At 33.7% G+C, this 16,172-nt stretch overlaps 2 protein-coding genes across 8 annotated transcripts in view; both read right to left on the minus strand.

The window, feature by feature from the left end:
• Window positions 1–160: 160 nt before the first annotated feature.
• LOC126734324 (uncharacterized) lies at window positions 161–2,710 on the minus strand. The gene is made up of 2 exons (XM_050437899.1): window positions 2,281–2,710; window positions 161–1,067 (listed from the first exon to the last, which is right to left on the minus strand). The coding sequence occupies exons 1-2, from the start codon at window positions 2,519–2,521 to the stop codon at window positions 610–612; spliced, it is 699 nt and encodes a 232-aa protein (XP_050293856.1). The 5' UTR covers window positions 2,522–2,710; the 3' UTR covers window positions 161–609.
• A 2,652-nt stretch (window positions 2,711–5,362) lies between these two features.
• The window catches only part of LOC126734671 (epidermal growth factor receptor substrate 15-like 1), a 69,218-nt gene continuing 58,408 nt past the window's right edge, over window positions 5,363–16,172 (minus strand). For 5 of the 7 annotated variants that reach the window (XM_050438373.1, XM_050438374.1, XM_050438375.1 and 2 more), the window contains one exon: window positions 5,363–15,687. In XM_050438373.1, coding sequence (XP_050294330.1) covers window positions 15,256–15,687 — 432 coding nt within the window. In that variant the 3' untranslated portion in view covers window positions 5,363–15,255. Of the gene's footprint in view, window positions 15,731–16,172 lie in introns of all 7 variants that reach the window. The other 2 variants (XR_007660133.1, XM_050438377.1) reach the window with 2 other exon arrangements.

Below are 16,172 nucleotides of genomic sequence, written 5' to 3' on the forward strand. Positions count from 1 at the left end.
GGAAAAAATACGGAGTGAATGTTATCATTTCACAACCAATTTTATGAAACCTATTTCTGTAGAAGAGAGGCTGTTACTAACTTTAAGGTAGGTGAATATTAAGTAAATAAATTCTATTTATAAACATTTAACAGATATTTTATATAAACCGTATCAAAGCACAAATATGAAAATTACAAATTATGTAAAATCCCATGTCCGGTCCATCTTCGTCTGCAGAAAATATAAAAGAATATTGTTGAGACGATGCTGGTTGCGTTAAAATACCAGGAGAAGGTGACGGTACTGCAACATAATTTGAATCGACTGATGATACTGTAAAAGGTGCACTTACAGAAGCACCAGGAGAAGGTGACGGCACTGCAGTATAATTTGAATCTATCGATGAAACTGCAGAAGGTGGATTTGAATAGTAACGGGAGTGAGTTTGAGATGCTATGAAATATTATTCAAACGTGATTGTTCGATTCTGTGATATTTCCTGAAGTAGAATTTCCTGATAACGTGTTCTTATTCGTAGCTGTTGAATTGGGTCCTGCTTTTTAAAGTAGCAGTAATCTGGAAAACAACATGTTTTCGTCTTCCGGGGTTTTCAGAAGTGCTAGTTTTTTATTTTCGATGTCCAAAAACTTTTGCTCTAGTTCGGTATGCTTTTGATTTCTCTTTCGTTTGAAATGAGATGTAGTCGCAGATGAAGAAGTCAGTGCTAGAGTTTCTAAAGCCTGGCTGCCCGGGGTTTGCGTTTGTGTGTCCTATGTTAACATCACTTTGTAAAGCATCATTATTAGGGTTTGGCTCGTGATCTATCACTTCTTTCTCGACTTCATCGTCATCGTTTATAGCAGTAGTGCTTTCCGAGGCTTCCAAAACGTTCAGCGATATATTTCCCTCGGTATTTCTTGGAATTAAGGTGTCCTTTAGAAACAGCATATTGGCAAAATACTGCCACTTTCTCGAATAAGATGCAACAAATTCTTTAGGATCTCCCGATCTGGGCTTCGAAATTTTTTTAAGCTCTTTGGTAAACTGATCTCGCAAATTACGCCATTTCTTTTTCGCATCGTCTTCTGAAAAAAAAAGATAGATTCAAAATACCTAATGTGATTTGTATTAAGAACAAAAAATACCAAACTTTGTTTTTATTATTTTATTTAAAAAAAATGATCTACTTCAAATTGCGCCCAGTATATTTAAAATAGCCTTTGGTTATTGATTTTTTTTTTCAGATATCTTTCAACAGGGATTGCATTTAGACAACTTCCGTTTTCATTTCGGATATCAAAATGTTCTGTGGCAATATAGTTATCGAGGTTTGGAAGGCCATTTGGGTTTCGTTAGTAGAGATTCACATGCCAGTGTCCAGTGTTGATAGGTTTGAAAATGTTGCTAAGGAGTACTATGAAAAATGGAATTTTCCCAACTGTATGAGAAGTTTGGACGGAAAGCACATCAGACTGAAATGTCCAATAAATTCAGGAAGCATGTATTTCAATTATAAACAGTTTTTTTTCAATAGTGCTTTTGGCAGTAGTGGATGCCAGATAGGTACCGATTTCTAATGATACACGTTGGAGCCTACGGAAAAGATAGCGACGCAGGAGTATTTTCTAACTCAGCTATGTATCAAAATATAGAAAATGGTACTTTGTTATTCCCAAGAAAAAAGCAGCTACCGAATTCCCAAAAAAAGTTTGTCTTTGTCTTTGTAGGAGATGAGGCATTTCCCTTGAGGACCTATTTATTGAGACCGTCCCCAAGAAGAAGGATTCAAAATTATACCACCGCCTCATATTTTAACTACCGTTTATCACGTGCCAGAATGAAAGTAGAGTGTGCTTTCGGTATAAGTTCGGCAAAATTTAGACTCTTATTAAAATCAGTTGAAAGAAATTTTGAAAATGCAGTGCATATCATAAAATGCATTTGCATTTTGCATAATATATTAATAGACCTCGATAAAGATCCATTTAATGGTAATCTGTTGGAAGAGCATGTAACAGGTAATCAAGACATTTTTCCTTCCAGAGCGAATAATCGCCCTTCAAGAGAGTCAGAAAACGTGAGACACAGCTTTTGCCAATACTTTTCACTGAATAAAATTTAACTGATGCCTATTTTGCTTCACAAAATCTGCTTTTTTATATTTAACGGGCATATTGAAATAAATAAATGGCCATTACTAGTTGTTTTTATTTGTACTTATTTAAATAGATATTTTAAGATAGATGATATTTTAAGATGGACAGTTTTATCAAAAATAATGAAGTTCTGGGTACTTACTTGCCAACCCTGTGCTGATAGAAATTTCATCCCATTCCTTGTCGACAGCAATCCTATCTTTGTATCGATGATATTTTTTATTCCACACTACCTCCGAAATTAATATCTCCATCGTAGTCATCGCGCGATATTGCGAGGAAAAACAAACAAGTTTGAAAATCAAACTAAACCGTGCGATGCGGCTGAATAAAATTGCCCGGCCGCTCGACGTGTCGCAGGACACCCTTATTATCTTCCTCATGCTTGATTCGAATCATTCCCCGCATGACCCGCACCGGCTTCCACGCACCGCACACGTCGTATTTAGCTAGGACATAGCGTTAGACCTAATAGATAGAGAGTGGATCGTAGCCGATCGATAATAGCCTGGACACTTATCCATGCGAGACGACAACCGCATCGCGATGGCAAAAATTCCGCGCTGGGGCACGTATTTTGCGTTGATTCGAAATAATAATTTACTGCAGTTATTATTTTAGTTTATAGTAAGATTACGCATTTAAAATTTTAAACTACCAAACTATTTTGATACTCGCTTTGACTTTTAAAAAGAATAAAAATTCGGTATTTAAATTAGGTGGGTAAATTAACAATTTTATTTTTAACTTACATTTTACAATCTTAATTTTATTTAGAATAATGCCTACCTCTTGCTGCATTCCTGGGTGCAAAAGCAATTATAAAGATACCGAGAGAGTTACCATTATTCGTTTTCCCAATCCGGGTCATCAAAAGAAAAGATGGTTAGAATGCATTGAAAGAGACGACGTAGTGATAAAAGAATCATCAAGGATCTGCATAAAACATTTTTCTGAACGTTTCATTATTCGTGAGGACATAGTGGCTAGGAAGGATGGAACAATTTTAAAGGTTTCTCGAAAAAGAGTAAAGCTGTCAGAAGATGCCTGCCCTACAATATTTGAGAATCAGCCATTTATAACAAATTTTTTTATATGGCATATTCTTTTATAAGTAAATAATGTGCAACTTTGGGGTAAATTATCCATTTTCGTATTTTGAGGGTTAAAACAAATTTAAAACACCGTTTATGTATATATTTCCAATAAAATAAATAATAATAAATATTTTAAACATTTATCATATACCTAAAAATACGTAATAATAAAAACAATATATTATCTTGTAAAATGTAAAATATTAGGTCCCGCGGTATCTCCACTTAGTCGTTCCACTGTACGGTGTGCGCCACCAAATCTCGGCTTCAATTTTGACGCCACGAAACCAGTGTCACGGCTAGAACTCTCGATCGGCTACGCTCTACTCTGTCACATTCGAAATTTTTCAACCGCCGAACGTGTATATTGACTTATTAAATATAATAGACAATTTAATAAAAAAATATGATGAAAGTAAATTTAATTTATTTTCTTCGGATGGTATTTTATGGATTAGGCGTCCTAAAAATTAAAGATTTGATCAAAAGTATACTTTGGGGTTGCCTCAAAAGAAAATTTAATTTGCGTGAAAATTTTTTGATTTCCTGGAAGAAAAAAAATCAATATTTTATGAAAAAGACCCATTTTCTGGAAAATGTGAAAAAATAATTTAATTACCTTGGAAAAGAAAGAACAGTTGATCCGAGTTCTTGACCATTGAACTGTCTGGATAAAAAAAAATAAATTCAATTTATCTGTTTAGAAATTTAAAGAAAATTCAACTGAAAAATATCTGATTTTATCAATTTAAATGTAGTTAAACTTATTTTGAAAGAATGAAGGAGATTTTTAGTTACTCAGCTGATTTTTAAACAGTTCTGCACTAGTTTTCTGAAAAATGTGAACAAAACTATCATGGATTGACCACAGAAAATTGCCTTGAAAAAAGTAAAATTAATTAACTTCCCAGGGTTAAAGTTTTACTATATACGCACTTAAAACTAGTACCTAAAAAAGTCTTCATCCATTTTTATTGAAAAGGCAAATTCCTTGGAAAAATTAAAATTAAATTAATTACCCTGGAAGATGACTAACAATTAATCCAGGTTTTGTGGAAAAACATAAACTGTTTAGAACAAAAAAATTGCCTCATCTTGATTTTCATAAACTGCCTGGAAGGAGAATATCCATTTAATGACAATAAGGAGTTTCATGGAAAAAATTAAACTGCATACGTTTACAAGAGTAAAATAATGAAACCTTCTATGTATACATACACACAATTATCACGGGTATTATTTACACCAGATACTCTTTAAAATGCATAACAGTTTGCGTGTTACAGACCGTTACCATTAAAACTACTAGTTTTCGGTAGTTTTGGTTGGGACATTTCTTTTTGCAAATTTCGTTATTTTTGTAAATTTTAGTACTAAGTAACTGGAAGAATCTTAAGGGTGTTGAGTAAAGAAAGAGTATTTTTTTCTGAGTAATTTCATATAAGAACGTTCCTTGTACCTCAAAAACTTTATGAGGTAGAGGCAATTTTGTCAACCAAGCTCCACTAAATTTGAGGTTTCTGAAATACAAATTGCAACATTAATAATTTTATTCATTATCAGACATTTTTAGGCATAACGTGAGAACCACCTAAAATATTTTCTTAATTCTTTCACATGAGTATCCAAGAGTTCTGGAAGATTGATTTTAGGTTAAAAAAGTGGTTTTGGTTTTAAGTTTTGAGGAATTTTGGTTAGGACATTTCTTTTTGCACATTTTTTTAACAAATTTTCTCATTTTTGTGAAATAGTTCACATTTTTTTTAAGGAAAGACAGTGTATTGCCTTTTAAACAGTTTTATATGAGAACATTTTTTGTAACTCAAAAACTCTTTGAGTTATAAGCAATTTCGTCCATTCAGGTCCAAGATCCAACAAATTTAATGTTTTTAATGGTAACATCCAAATTTTTATTCAATACCAAACATTTTTAGTTATAACTGGACAATCACTTAAAAATATTTTCATAATTTTTTCACCTCAGTATAGGGGACATCCCAAGGAAGGATTTAAAACTAAAAAACCCTATTCTAGGTTAAGATTTTGCCTAATTTTCATAAAATCCAAAAGAGGTTACTTAACTATATAATTACTGTATCTCTGGGATTAAAACAAAAACAACAATAGTAAAGTTTACACCAAGTTTATTCACATCATGATAGTTATTCAGGAGGCACAAAAATGAACAGTCATTTGTTTAAATATGATAACAAGAAACAATCGTTTGTTTTTTTTTTACACATAATTATTATTTATTATATAGTAAAGCTACGCGAATATCATATTGTAGGTGGGTTTGGGGAATATTGTCACAAGTGCTGACATCATCAGGTAGTAGGTATAAATGCTCTTATTACTAAATTTTGTTTATTTTTTTTTGTAACAATTTACCCTATTTACATGCTACTTTATGGAAGCTTCGAAGTACAACGTTTGCGTGACACAATTATAGGTAGGGGAGCCCCAATGCGGGTTCGTTGGGCCTCCCTGTATCTAGTGATAGGTGGAATTTAGTGTAATAAATCATCTACTTTTACAACCGTTTCTTTGGCCTAAGGAATAAAAGGAGCAAAATAAAAACTAAAATTATATTCAAATCATATTTACAACAGAAATAAGTTATTAACGTTATCAGAGGCATATTTACATAACAAGAGGTGTTTACAGTGTAGTGGCCCTATATAAATTAAATAACAAGGGGTAGAATACTCTATTTAATATAATAATATGTAATAATATCTGACACCTTGTGGTGTATACAGTGTGTCTCAGTTTATAGGTCAGTTCGGGAAGTTTCGTTCAAAAAGTATGTCTTAATAATTTTCAGCCGTTATCAAGTTATCGTTGCAAATGACAGTTTTGTCAAAGGATCACGTGCATTTCCGTCAATTTCAACATTTGACATTTACTTAGAACTAAACTGTTTTAGAAATTTACGTTCAAGAATAATTAACGTTAGGTTCCCATGAATGTGCAAAATGGCGGACATCATTGAGTAATGACGTAAAGCACTTTGAATGTTTTTTTCAAGATGGCTGCCACCTGTCATTTGTCAAATTTACGTCAAAAAATCAGTGTTGATTCCTAGGTCGATGAATGATGACTGCACGTCATCGTTTTGTTTTGGTTGTGACGTAATGAATTTTTTTCCAAGATGGCTGTCGTTCGTGATTTTTCCAAGTTGTCACATTTAATGCCTCCATGTTGACAGTTGGAATAATCAAATTTATGTCACGGAATTAAGGATAATTCCTAGAACTGAAAGTGACAGTTTGAAATTTAAAAATGGCGAGTGACAATTAAATGTCACCATTTTGTTTTGATCTCAAGTGATGACGTGAACATTTGCGACTTGGACACCAGAAATCGGCCATTTTGAAATATTTTATATTTTTCATGAATTCTTTATTTTATTTGATATAATTAAGGTAGTTTCTTATGCATTACACAAATTTGAAATATTACAGAAATTTGAAGTTTTTTCCATTTTATTTCAAATATTTGACGTATTTGACTTTTGCATTCCAGAAATTTAGAATAACCAAAATCCAATTCTCTTTCAAAAGTTCTGCCAAATTTTGACAGAATTGTCAAATCTATGTAAAAAAATTCGTGATGATTCCTGAAATTCAGAAATCATGGTTAACTTTTAATTTCCTGGTCCAAGATAGCTCATATCATCTACCATTTTGACAGAACTGTCAAATTTACGTTAAAGAAATAAAAAATGACAGCACACCTTACCATTTTGTTTGTGAACAATGACGAAATAATTTTTTTTCAAGATGGCCGTCACCTGTCATTTTGGCAGTTAGAACTGTCAAATTTAAGGCAAAGGAGTAATAATGATTCTTTGAGATATTTGAAAATGACAGTTCGAAATTTAAAAATGGCGACGTCGCCATTTTGTTTTGATCTTAAGTGGTGACGTGAACATTTGCTTCAAATCGAAAGAAATCCGCCATTTTGAAACGTGCAACTGTCAAATAATCACGTACGTTGATTTTAAATTGTCAGAAATATCCAGTTCCAGGATTTTTAAGGGTAAGCTTCCAGACATTTTCATTTTATTTCAAACATTTGACGGTATTTTCTATGCCTTTCAATTTCATATCCTCGAATAATTTTTCTTTCAAAAATTTGAAATGTTTTTTCGTATTTTTCAGGAATTTTGTATTTTTTATTTTATTCCATATAATTAACGTAGTTTCTTATGCATTTCATAAATTTGAAATAACTTCTCGTATCTTCCAGGCATTTAAATCTATTCCTCGAATTTTTCATACCTTCCAGGCATTTTTACTTTATTCCAAACTTATATATTCCAGGGAATTTTTAGTAATATTTTATTTCATTTCAGGAATTTGAAATAATTCCTTATATCGTCTAGGAAATTGAAATCGTTTTTTAGTCTCGAGAAATTTGAAATAATTTCTCTTATCGTGCAGGAATTTGTAGTTATTTTCCATTTTATTTCAAATATTTTGACGTAGTTATTTAGGCATTTCAGAAATTTTAAAGACATTTTTTATTTTATTCGAGGCATTTCACGTAATTTTTAGTGCCTTGAGAAATTTAGAATAATCAAAATAATGGCCAATTTTTAATTTTCTGGTCCAAGAAGGCTCATGATCATGCACAAGTCGCCATTTTGTTTTAATTCCAAGCGATGACGTAAGAATCTTGATGAATGTTTTCCAATATGGCAGCCGTCCGCCATTTTCAAACGTGCAACTGTCAAATTTACGTACTTTCTAAATTTTCATAGATATCCAAAATTATGATGGCCGCCATCAGTCATTTTGACAGTCGAAAATGTCAAATAATGAATTTTGACTTGTGGGCCTAAAAATGACAGCTGCACCCCTCGCCATTTTGTTTTGGTTATACCCGATGACGTTATAAAAATATATACGTAAATAAATTTTTCCCAAGACGGCAACCGTTCGTGATTTTTTCAATCTGTCACATTTAACTTAAAAAAAAAAATGAGTGTTGATACCCGGGTGCAAAATTTAAAAATTGCTATTGACAGTTGTAAGTCGCCATTTTGTTTTGATCTCAAGGAGTAGGACGTAAAAACGTTGGACATTTTCTCCAAGATGGCAGCGATCCGCAATTTTGAAACATTCAACCGCTCAAATAATCACATACGTTTTAAATTTCAATAGATATTCGAGAAAATCTAAAATCATGGTCAACTTTTAGTGTTTTGTTTCATGATGGGTCATGGCCATCGTCCATTTTGGCAGAACTGTCAAAATTACGTTAAAAAATTAATAATGATTACTGAGTTTGACAATGACAAAACAAAATTTAAAAATGGCTACATGCCATAAAAAAATCTGGTGAATATCCAGATATTTAAGAAAAACGAAAATCAAGACACAGTGTTAATTTATTCCAAGATAAATAAGAGTATTTTATTTTACATGTCACCCACCATTTTGACAGTTAGTCAAATTTACGTCCACGTGACATTATTATTCCTAGAAATAAAAATGACAGTTTAAAATTTAAAAATGGCGACTGGCAGTTACACGTCGCCATTTTGTTTTGGTCCCAACTGATGTAAGAACCCTGGCAATTTTTCTTGAAAATGACAGCCATCCGCCATCCATTGAATCCCTCGTCATTTGAATTTAGTTGTGACCGATGACGTAATGAATTTTTTCCAAGATGTCTGTCACCTGTCATTTTATCAGTTACAACTGTCAAATTTACGTGGAAAAATTAATCTTAATTTCTGTATCTGAAAATAAATGTTTTAAATTTAAAAATGACAGTAGTTATAAGTCGCCATTTTGTTTTGACCTTGATGAGGTAATAATACTGGAAATTTTCTCCAACATGACAGCCATCCGCCATTTTGAAACGTGCAACTGAGATTTCCAGGTCTAGCAATGACAGTTCGAAATTGAAAAATGACAGTTTGACTTCGCCATTTTGTTTCGGTTGTAGTCGATAACATGATGATATTATAATTGTCCAATATGTCATATTATCTAACGAGAGAAAAATCGCAATGAAGAGCAACTGGGTGACAATGACAGCTGCACGTCGCCATTTTGTTTTGATTTGTAGAAATAGCGTAACGATTTTTTTACAAGATGGCCTTTTGTGATTTTTCCAAAAGACACTGAAATCAAAGGTTGTTTTTATCTCAAGATGGCTGTGAACCGCCATTCTGACAGTTAGAACTGTCGAATTTACGTCAAAGGATTTGAGTTTGAAAATGACAGTTCGACATTTAAAAATGACGACTGACAGTTACACGTCGCCATTTTATTTTGATCTCAAGCGATGATCTAAGAACCTTGAAAATTTCCTTTGATTTAATTCACAAACTCATTTTTCATGTTTTGACCAATGACGTAATGAACTTTATATCAAGATGGCTGCGAACCGCCATTTTTATAGCCACAACTGTCAAAAGTATTGTGTTGATTCCTGAAATTAAAAATGACAGTTGGAAATTTCAAAATGGCGATTGACACTTGGTACAGGTAGCCATTTTGTTTTAGTTCGGACTAAGGGCGTAATGGCCCTGTGCTTTTTTTCTAAAATACGTCAAATTTGACGTAAAAACCGAATGCCGTTGAAAAACTTTTGAATTTGCGAAGACATCCGACATTCCAAACCTTCTCCATTTAAATTGATTGGGCACCTATTTCAGGGTTTTTTAAAAAATATCAAAATTTCGAAATTTTTTTTTTTATTCCAAGATAATTTATTTCATAGAAATTTAGAATAACCAAAATCCAATTTTCTTTCAAAAATTCTGCCAAATTTGACAGAATTGTCAAATTTATGTAAAAAAATGACTGATGATTCCTGAAATTCAAAAATCACGGCCACCTTTAAGTTTCCTGGTCCAAGATAGCTCATATCATCCACCATTTTGACAGGACTGTCACATTTCGTTAAAGAATTATTATTGATTCCTGGGTCTGACAGTGACAGTTGGAAATTAAAAAATGACAGCGCCCCTTACCACTATGTTTGTGACCAATGACGAAATCATTTTTTTCAAGATGGCTTTCACTCGTTATTTTGGCAGTTAGAACTGTCAAATTTAAGTCAAAGGAATAATATTGATTCCTTGAGATATTTGAAAATGACAGTTCGAAATTTAAAAATGGCGATCTTACACGTCGCCATTTTGTTTTGATCCCAAGAGATTGAACCTTAGAAATTTTTTGTTTTTTCTTTAAAAGTGGGTTCTCACTCTTCATGTTTTGGATGAATTTTTATTCGAAAATGGCAGTCGTTCGTGATTTTTCAAATTTGTTACATTTAACCTTAGTCAAGGGCAACTTCTACTATTTACTCTCAAGATAACTGTAAGCCGCCATATTGACATCTAGAACTGTCAAGTTTACGTCAAAGAATAAAAGTTGACACCCGGAGTTGAAAATGATAGTTTGACATTTAAAAATGACGACTGACAGTTTATTTTGATCTCAAGCGATGATTTGAGAACCTTGGAACACTCTTCATGTTTTGATTGTGACCAATAACGTAATGAACTTTAATCTCAAGATGGCCGCGAACCGCCATTTTTATAGTCACAACTGTCAAATGTATGTCAAAAATATTGCGTTGATTCCTGGGTTTGGAAATGACAGTTGGAAATTTCAAAATAGCGATTGACACTTACGGGTAGTTATTTTGTTTTAGTTCAGACTGAGGGCGTAATGGCCCTGTGCATTTTTTTCTAAAATTCGTCAAGTTTGACGTGTCTCAGTAAAAACCGAATGCAGTTAAGAAATTTTTGATTTTCCGAAAATATCCAAACCTCTCCTTTATTTTCTCTCTTCCTCTCATAGGATCCTTATGGAAAGCACACAGGGGTAAAATCAAGAGACAAAACGTTGAGGAATAAAAGTGGATAACAAACAATATCTCGGTTTTTCTCGTAAGTTGAGAACGAAAAAGGGCGAAACTTACCGAACTCACCCGAACTGCCTGGTACACTATATAAAGGAAACATATTATGTAATTAACAAGGAAATCGTTGTGTAACATTCTCTTAAAGCACAACACAAATAAGCAAAGGGAAAACTGGTTTATTAAGGACCAATTTTAGACATTTATTACCTCCCTACAATAGTCCTTAACAATTCCAATTTCACCCTTAAAATTCCAATGACGAATAAACAAACGCGCACTACTTAACGTCCAACTAATAATAACATCAATTGTTTTTTTTTTGGTATAACAACGTGACGTCACGCGACCTAACATTAACCTAAAAAATGCGTGGGATTTTATCCGCACATCGTAAGAAAAAACGGAAAAGTTGTACATTCTATAGAAATTGCTCTTAATACCGAGGTAATATAATACAGTCTATTCCGTACGAAGAAACGATCGGGTCGCATTAACGCCTTAAATGACAACGTGTCTGAGGATGGCACATATTTCGAAACGTTTACAGGATTTTTTAGTAAAAAAAAATAAAAAATAAAACGCATTCTATTCATCAAGTTTGTGTGAACTTAGGGACCGCTCTTTAATAAGTAATTAATTGACACCCTGCAAATGTTTTGCTCATAAAACTTTTACACGTGTTTCGTTCTTTGTTAGTAGATCATCATGAGATTGCATTTTGAAGTAAGGACTCAATAGTTTGTTTTAATGCATAGCTTTCATGGTCATCTTCAGGGCAATATAAGGAAATATTTTATTAACCGACAGGTTAATAATGATCTTGAAAAAGCATATGAAATAAATGAAACTTTTAATGGCCCAAAAATATTAAATCCTACCAAATTACATCAAAAGAAGCTTTGGCATATTAGGTAGATTCAAAGTTAACTCATCATTATCACATTTTAATAAGAAAATAGGCCAAAAAACGAAGTTATCACATCTACCCTTGCTATAATAATCTAATAGAAACCAAAAAAGGCTGTTACCCAAATAAACTATAATATTCTGATTTTGATGCGACAGCAAACTTTCCTAATAAATCACTGTTGAGATGAATATTTTATCGCGTTCAGTGTGATATAAAGAAATTAAGAGATTTTTTAAAAATTTCTATTAAGATAAATGAGATGAATATGGTCGCGTATTCTGAAACTGAATTTCATGAATTTTTTCATGACAATTCCAAAAATTGTTTATAACTCAAAAACTACTTAACTTACACATTTGAAAATTCGTATACAGATTCTCCATTTAAATTGATTAGACACCTGTTTTAGGATTTTTTAAAAAAATATTCAAAATTTTGAAAAAAATATTTTATTCCAGGATGATTTTATTTCATAAAAAATTCAAAAACTGTCCATAATTCAAAAATTACTCAACATAGGGGAGACTGGGGTCAATTCTAACACGGGTCAATTGAAACGGTAATCAAAACTTTCTTCCGCTACAAGATAGAAACAAATTGCGTGCGTAATATAGACCATAATATCGACAACCATTTTCTGGCAGTACGCCGCAGGCCATTAAACAAAGTATACGTACCTAGTGCGAGATTTTGTGTTTTCACGTATCCAAAGTAAGTATTTGCTATATTTCTTACGCATGTGTATTTGGTTAGTTTGTCGGTTTTCATTAGTTAGGACATTAATCTAGTAAATTAATTAGTTTATTTCATTTCAAACGCCCCTTAAAAGAGTCCCGAAAACTGATCGTTCAAGTCAAGATATATCTTTATATGAATCTGCATATGCAGAGCTCAAAAATGGAAGTTCTCTACGCTTAGCTGCCGACCAATTTGGGATCTCTCATGTGTCTTTGTTGAGATACAAGCGAAAGAAAGAAGCTACGGGGAATACTGAAGGTCAACCTGCCAAACAATGAGCTATAAACCTGCAAATAAAGTTTTTAATGAACTTCAAGAAACCGAAATGGTAAAGTACATAAAAAAAGCTGCAGACATTTATCATGGTCTGTCAACCAAAGATATTCGGAGACTTGCGTTAGAATTAACCATTAAATATGATATAGATAAACCGGACACTTGGATTAAAAACGGCATGGCAGGAGAAGACTGGTTTTCCGGTTTTATGTCAAGACACCGTGACTTATCAATAAGAGCACCACAAGCAACCAGCTTAGCCAAAGCAACCAGCTTCAATTGTGCAAATGTTTCTGTACTTTTTAATAATCTGGATCGGACAAATTTGAAGCAAATGATATTTACAACGTAGACGAAACTGGTGTGACAACAGTCCAGAAACCAAATCGAATTGTAGCAAAAAGAGGCATGAAACAAGTAGGTGCAATTACCTCACAAGAACGTGGTATACTCATAACAGTTACGGTGGCAATAAACGCACTAGGCAATTCGATTCCGCCCATGTTTATTTTGCCTCGACTGCGGTTTCAGGATCATTTTATTCGTGATGGTCCACCAGGGTGTATTGGGGCTGGAAACGGATCAGGATAGATGCAAGAAAAAGAGTTCGTCTTGTTCTTAAAACACAAACGCTCATAAGGTTCTACTCACACTGGATAACCACTCATCCCATATTAGTATAGAAGCTCTAGACTATTGTAAAACTCATGGAATAGTAATGCTTTCTTTCCCACCCTACTGTTCGCATAAATGTCAGGAGAAGATTGGTTTTCCAGGTTTATGAAACTATTAATTCGTTGTCCCCAGGCTACAAGCTTTTCAAGAGCGACCAGTTTTAACCCAACAAATGTACAACTTTTCTTTGACAATCTTGCCACGGTAATAGACAGGTTGGTTACAGTGGCAATAGCGGTAAATGCAGTTGGAAATGGCATCCCACCAATCTTTATCTTTCCAAGATTAAGATATTAGGATCATTTCGTTCGTGACGGTTCACCTGGGTGTATTGGAGCAGGAAATGCTAGTGGATGGATGCAAGAACATGAATTCTTGCTATACTTAAAACACTTTCAAAAACATACCAACAGTTCAATTGAAAATAAAGTTTTGCTTTTAATCGATAACCATCAATCTCATGTAAGCATACAATGCCTTGCCTTTTGCAAAGAAAACGGCATTGTTGTCCTCTCATTTCCCCCACACTGTTCACATAAACTACAACCTTTGGATCGATTTATGGTCCATTTAAAAAAGCTGTAAATTAAACATGCGATTCTTGGAAGAGAAACAATCCAGGCAAAACGATGACAATTTATGACATCCCCAGCATCGTTAAACAGAGTCCCTCTATGGTTTTAACCGAATCTAATATTGTTGCTGGATTCCAGTGCACTGGTATATGGCCGTTTAATCGAGATATTTTTACGGCTGTAGATTTTGCTCCATCATATGTAACTGACAGACCTGCTCCCGAAAATTTGCAGTTAAATATCCCCCAAGAAGTCCAGGCAGTAAAATGTGAATAATTTGAAAAGTGACAAATTTAGTGTAAAAATTATATGTATCAATGTTTTTTTCTTCGTATTTCTAAATTGAATGTTATTTCAGTATTAAAATAAATATTTTGTTTATTTTTAATGGTGTTTAAACTGTCCCCGTCTCTGCAATTAATAAATGTCCTTGTAAAAAATTTTTTAGCTGTAAATATGATTTTATCTAAGAGAAAAAAATAAATATTTGGAAATTATTTGAATTGTCCCCGGTCTCCCCTATAGGACATGATGCATGAAACATACGTAGAATTCCACGAGAAATTCAAAGATGAAATAAAAAAAAGGTGCTTTCATTTGAAAAAATTAACTTGATGGTCGTAATTTATTTTTAAGAAACTCTGTATATACAAACTTTACGTACAAAAATGCGCAACTTGAAATAAAAATCGACGGGTCCGAGCGTTTTTTTTTTTCGAACACACCCCTGAATTTTTAAATGAATTTAGACATAGGTAACTTTTGGGATGCACCGTATATGTGTGTATTTCCTGCCTTGTAGACGGGCCTGTTCGACCTGTAAATCCGTTATTTTAAAACAAACAAATAATTAAACAGTTGACTTAAGAGCGAAACCCGTATCTAAACCGACTCAGAGGCGTTAATAAGACCTTCATCATCACCAACAAACAAACAAAAACAAAAAACACACACTACTTACTCCCGTCGATCTTACTTAACCTGAGCGCCATCTCGAACTCCGCGTCCTCCATCTCCCTCCGTTTCCGTCTCTCCTCTTCCGCCTTGAGACTCTCCCGTTCCGCCCACGCCATCTGTTGCACCTCCGTCAAAGTGAGCGGGGGGGCGGACGTCCGCCCGCTACCCTTAAACGCGTCAAAGGGGGCGGCGGGCAGCGGCACCGATTGCCGCCCCTCCAACCCGAACGGATCGAACTTATCCTCGGAGAAAGTGTGAAACAGAGAGTCTTTGGATTTATTGTTTTTATTGCGTTGTGTTTCTTCATCCTTTTCTTCTTCTTCTTCGTCGAATTTAATGTTGAACGGATCCTCGTAGCGGTAATCCTTGAACGGATCGTCTGCAAAGTCCGCGAGTTTCGGGGGTGGCGCCGCCGGTTTCGCTGATAACTGAGGATTTATTTACGAAGTTTTTTTTTAAAAATTATTAAGGCTGAAAGAGAGGTCGAGAAAGAGCGTGGTTAGTCGGGGTGTTAGGTCGCACGCCGCATCTGAAACGTTCTACTACTACTACTGTTAGTTACCGTATAGAAGGAGAAAATGAAGAATTTTTGGCGGTGCATGCATGCGGGGACCTTGGGGTGGACTAATAAGTAAATAATCAATAAAAACTGGGTTTTTGGGAATAAATTTGATGGTTAAAAGATCAAACATTTTGCTTAATTTATTTCACTTAAATCAGATAAATTAATAATTTTCTATCTCCTCTAAGTAAAAACAATTTATTTACGATTTAAGGTTTAAAATCACTGCTGTGATGAAAGATCGATCGGTAAATTACCCTTGAAATGAACAAAAATGAACAGAAAAAAGGCTCTTATAGTCCAGGCGTTCCAGTACTAATATCTTAATAATTTAATTTCAATTTCCAATAA

This window comes from Anthonomus grandis, chromosome 3 (assembly GCF_022605725.1).
Source record: "Anthonomus grandis grandis chromosome 3, icAntGran1.3, whole genome shotgun sequence".
NCBI lineage: Eukaryota > Metazoa > Arthropoda > Insecta > Coleoptera > Curculionidae > Anthonomus > Anthonomus grandis.

Bases quoted from the DNA above. Each gene is read 5' to 3' on its own strand.
- LOC126734324 (XM_050437899.1), bottom strand. From the start codon at position 2,521: ATGAGGAAGATAATAAGGGTGTCCTGCGACACGTCGAGCGGCCGGGCA. The intron at 1,068-2,280 runs GTAAGTACCCAG...TTTTTTTTTCAG, and splicing joins TATCAGCACAGGGTTGGCAA to AAGACGATGCGAAAAAGAAA.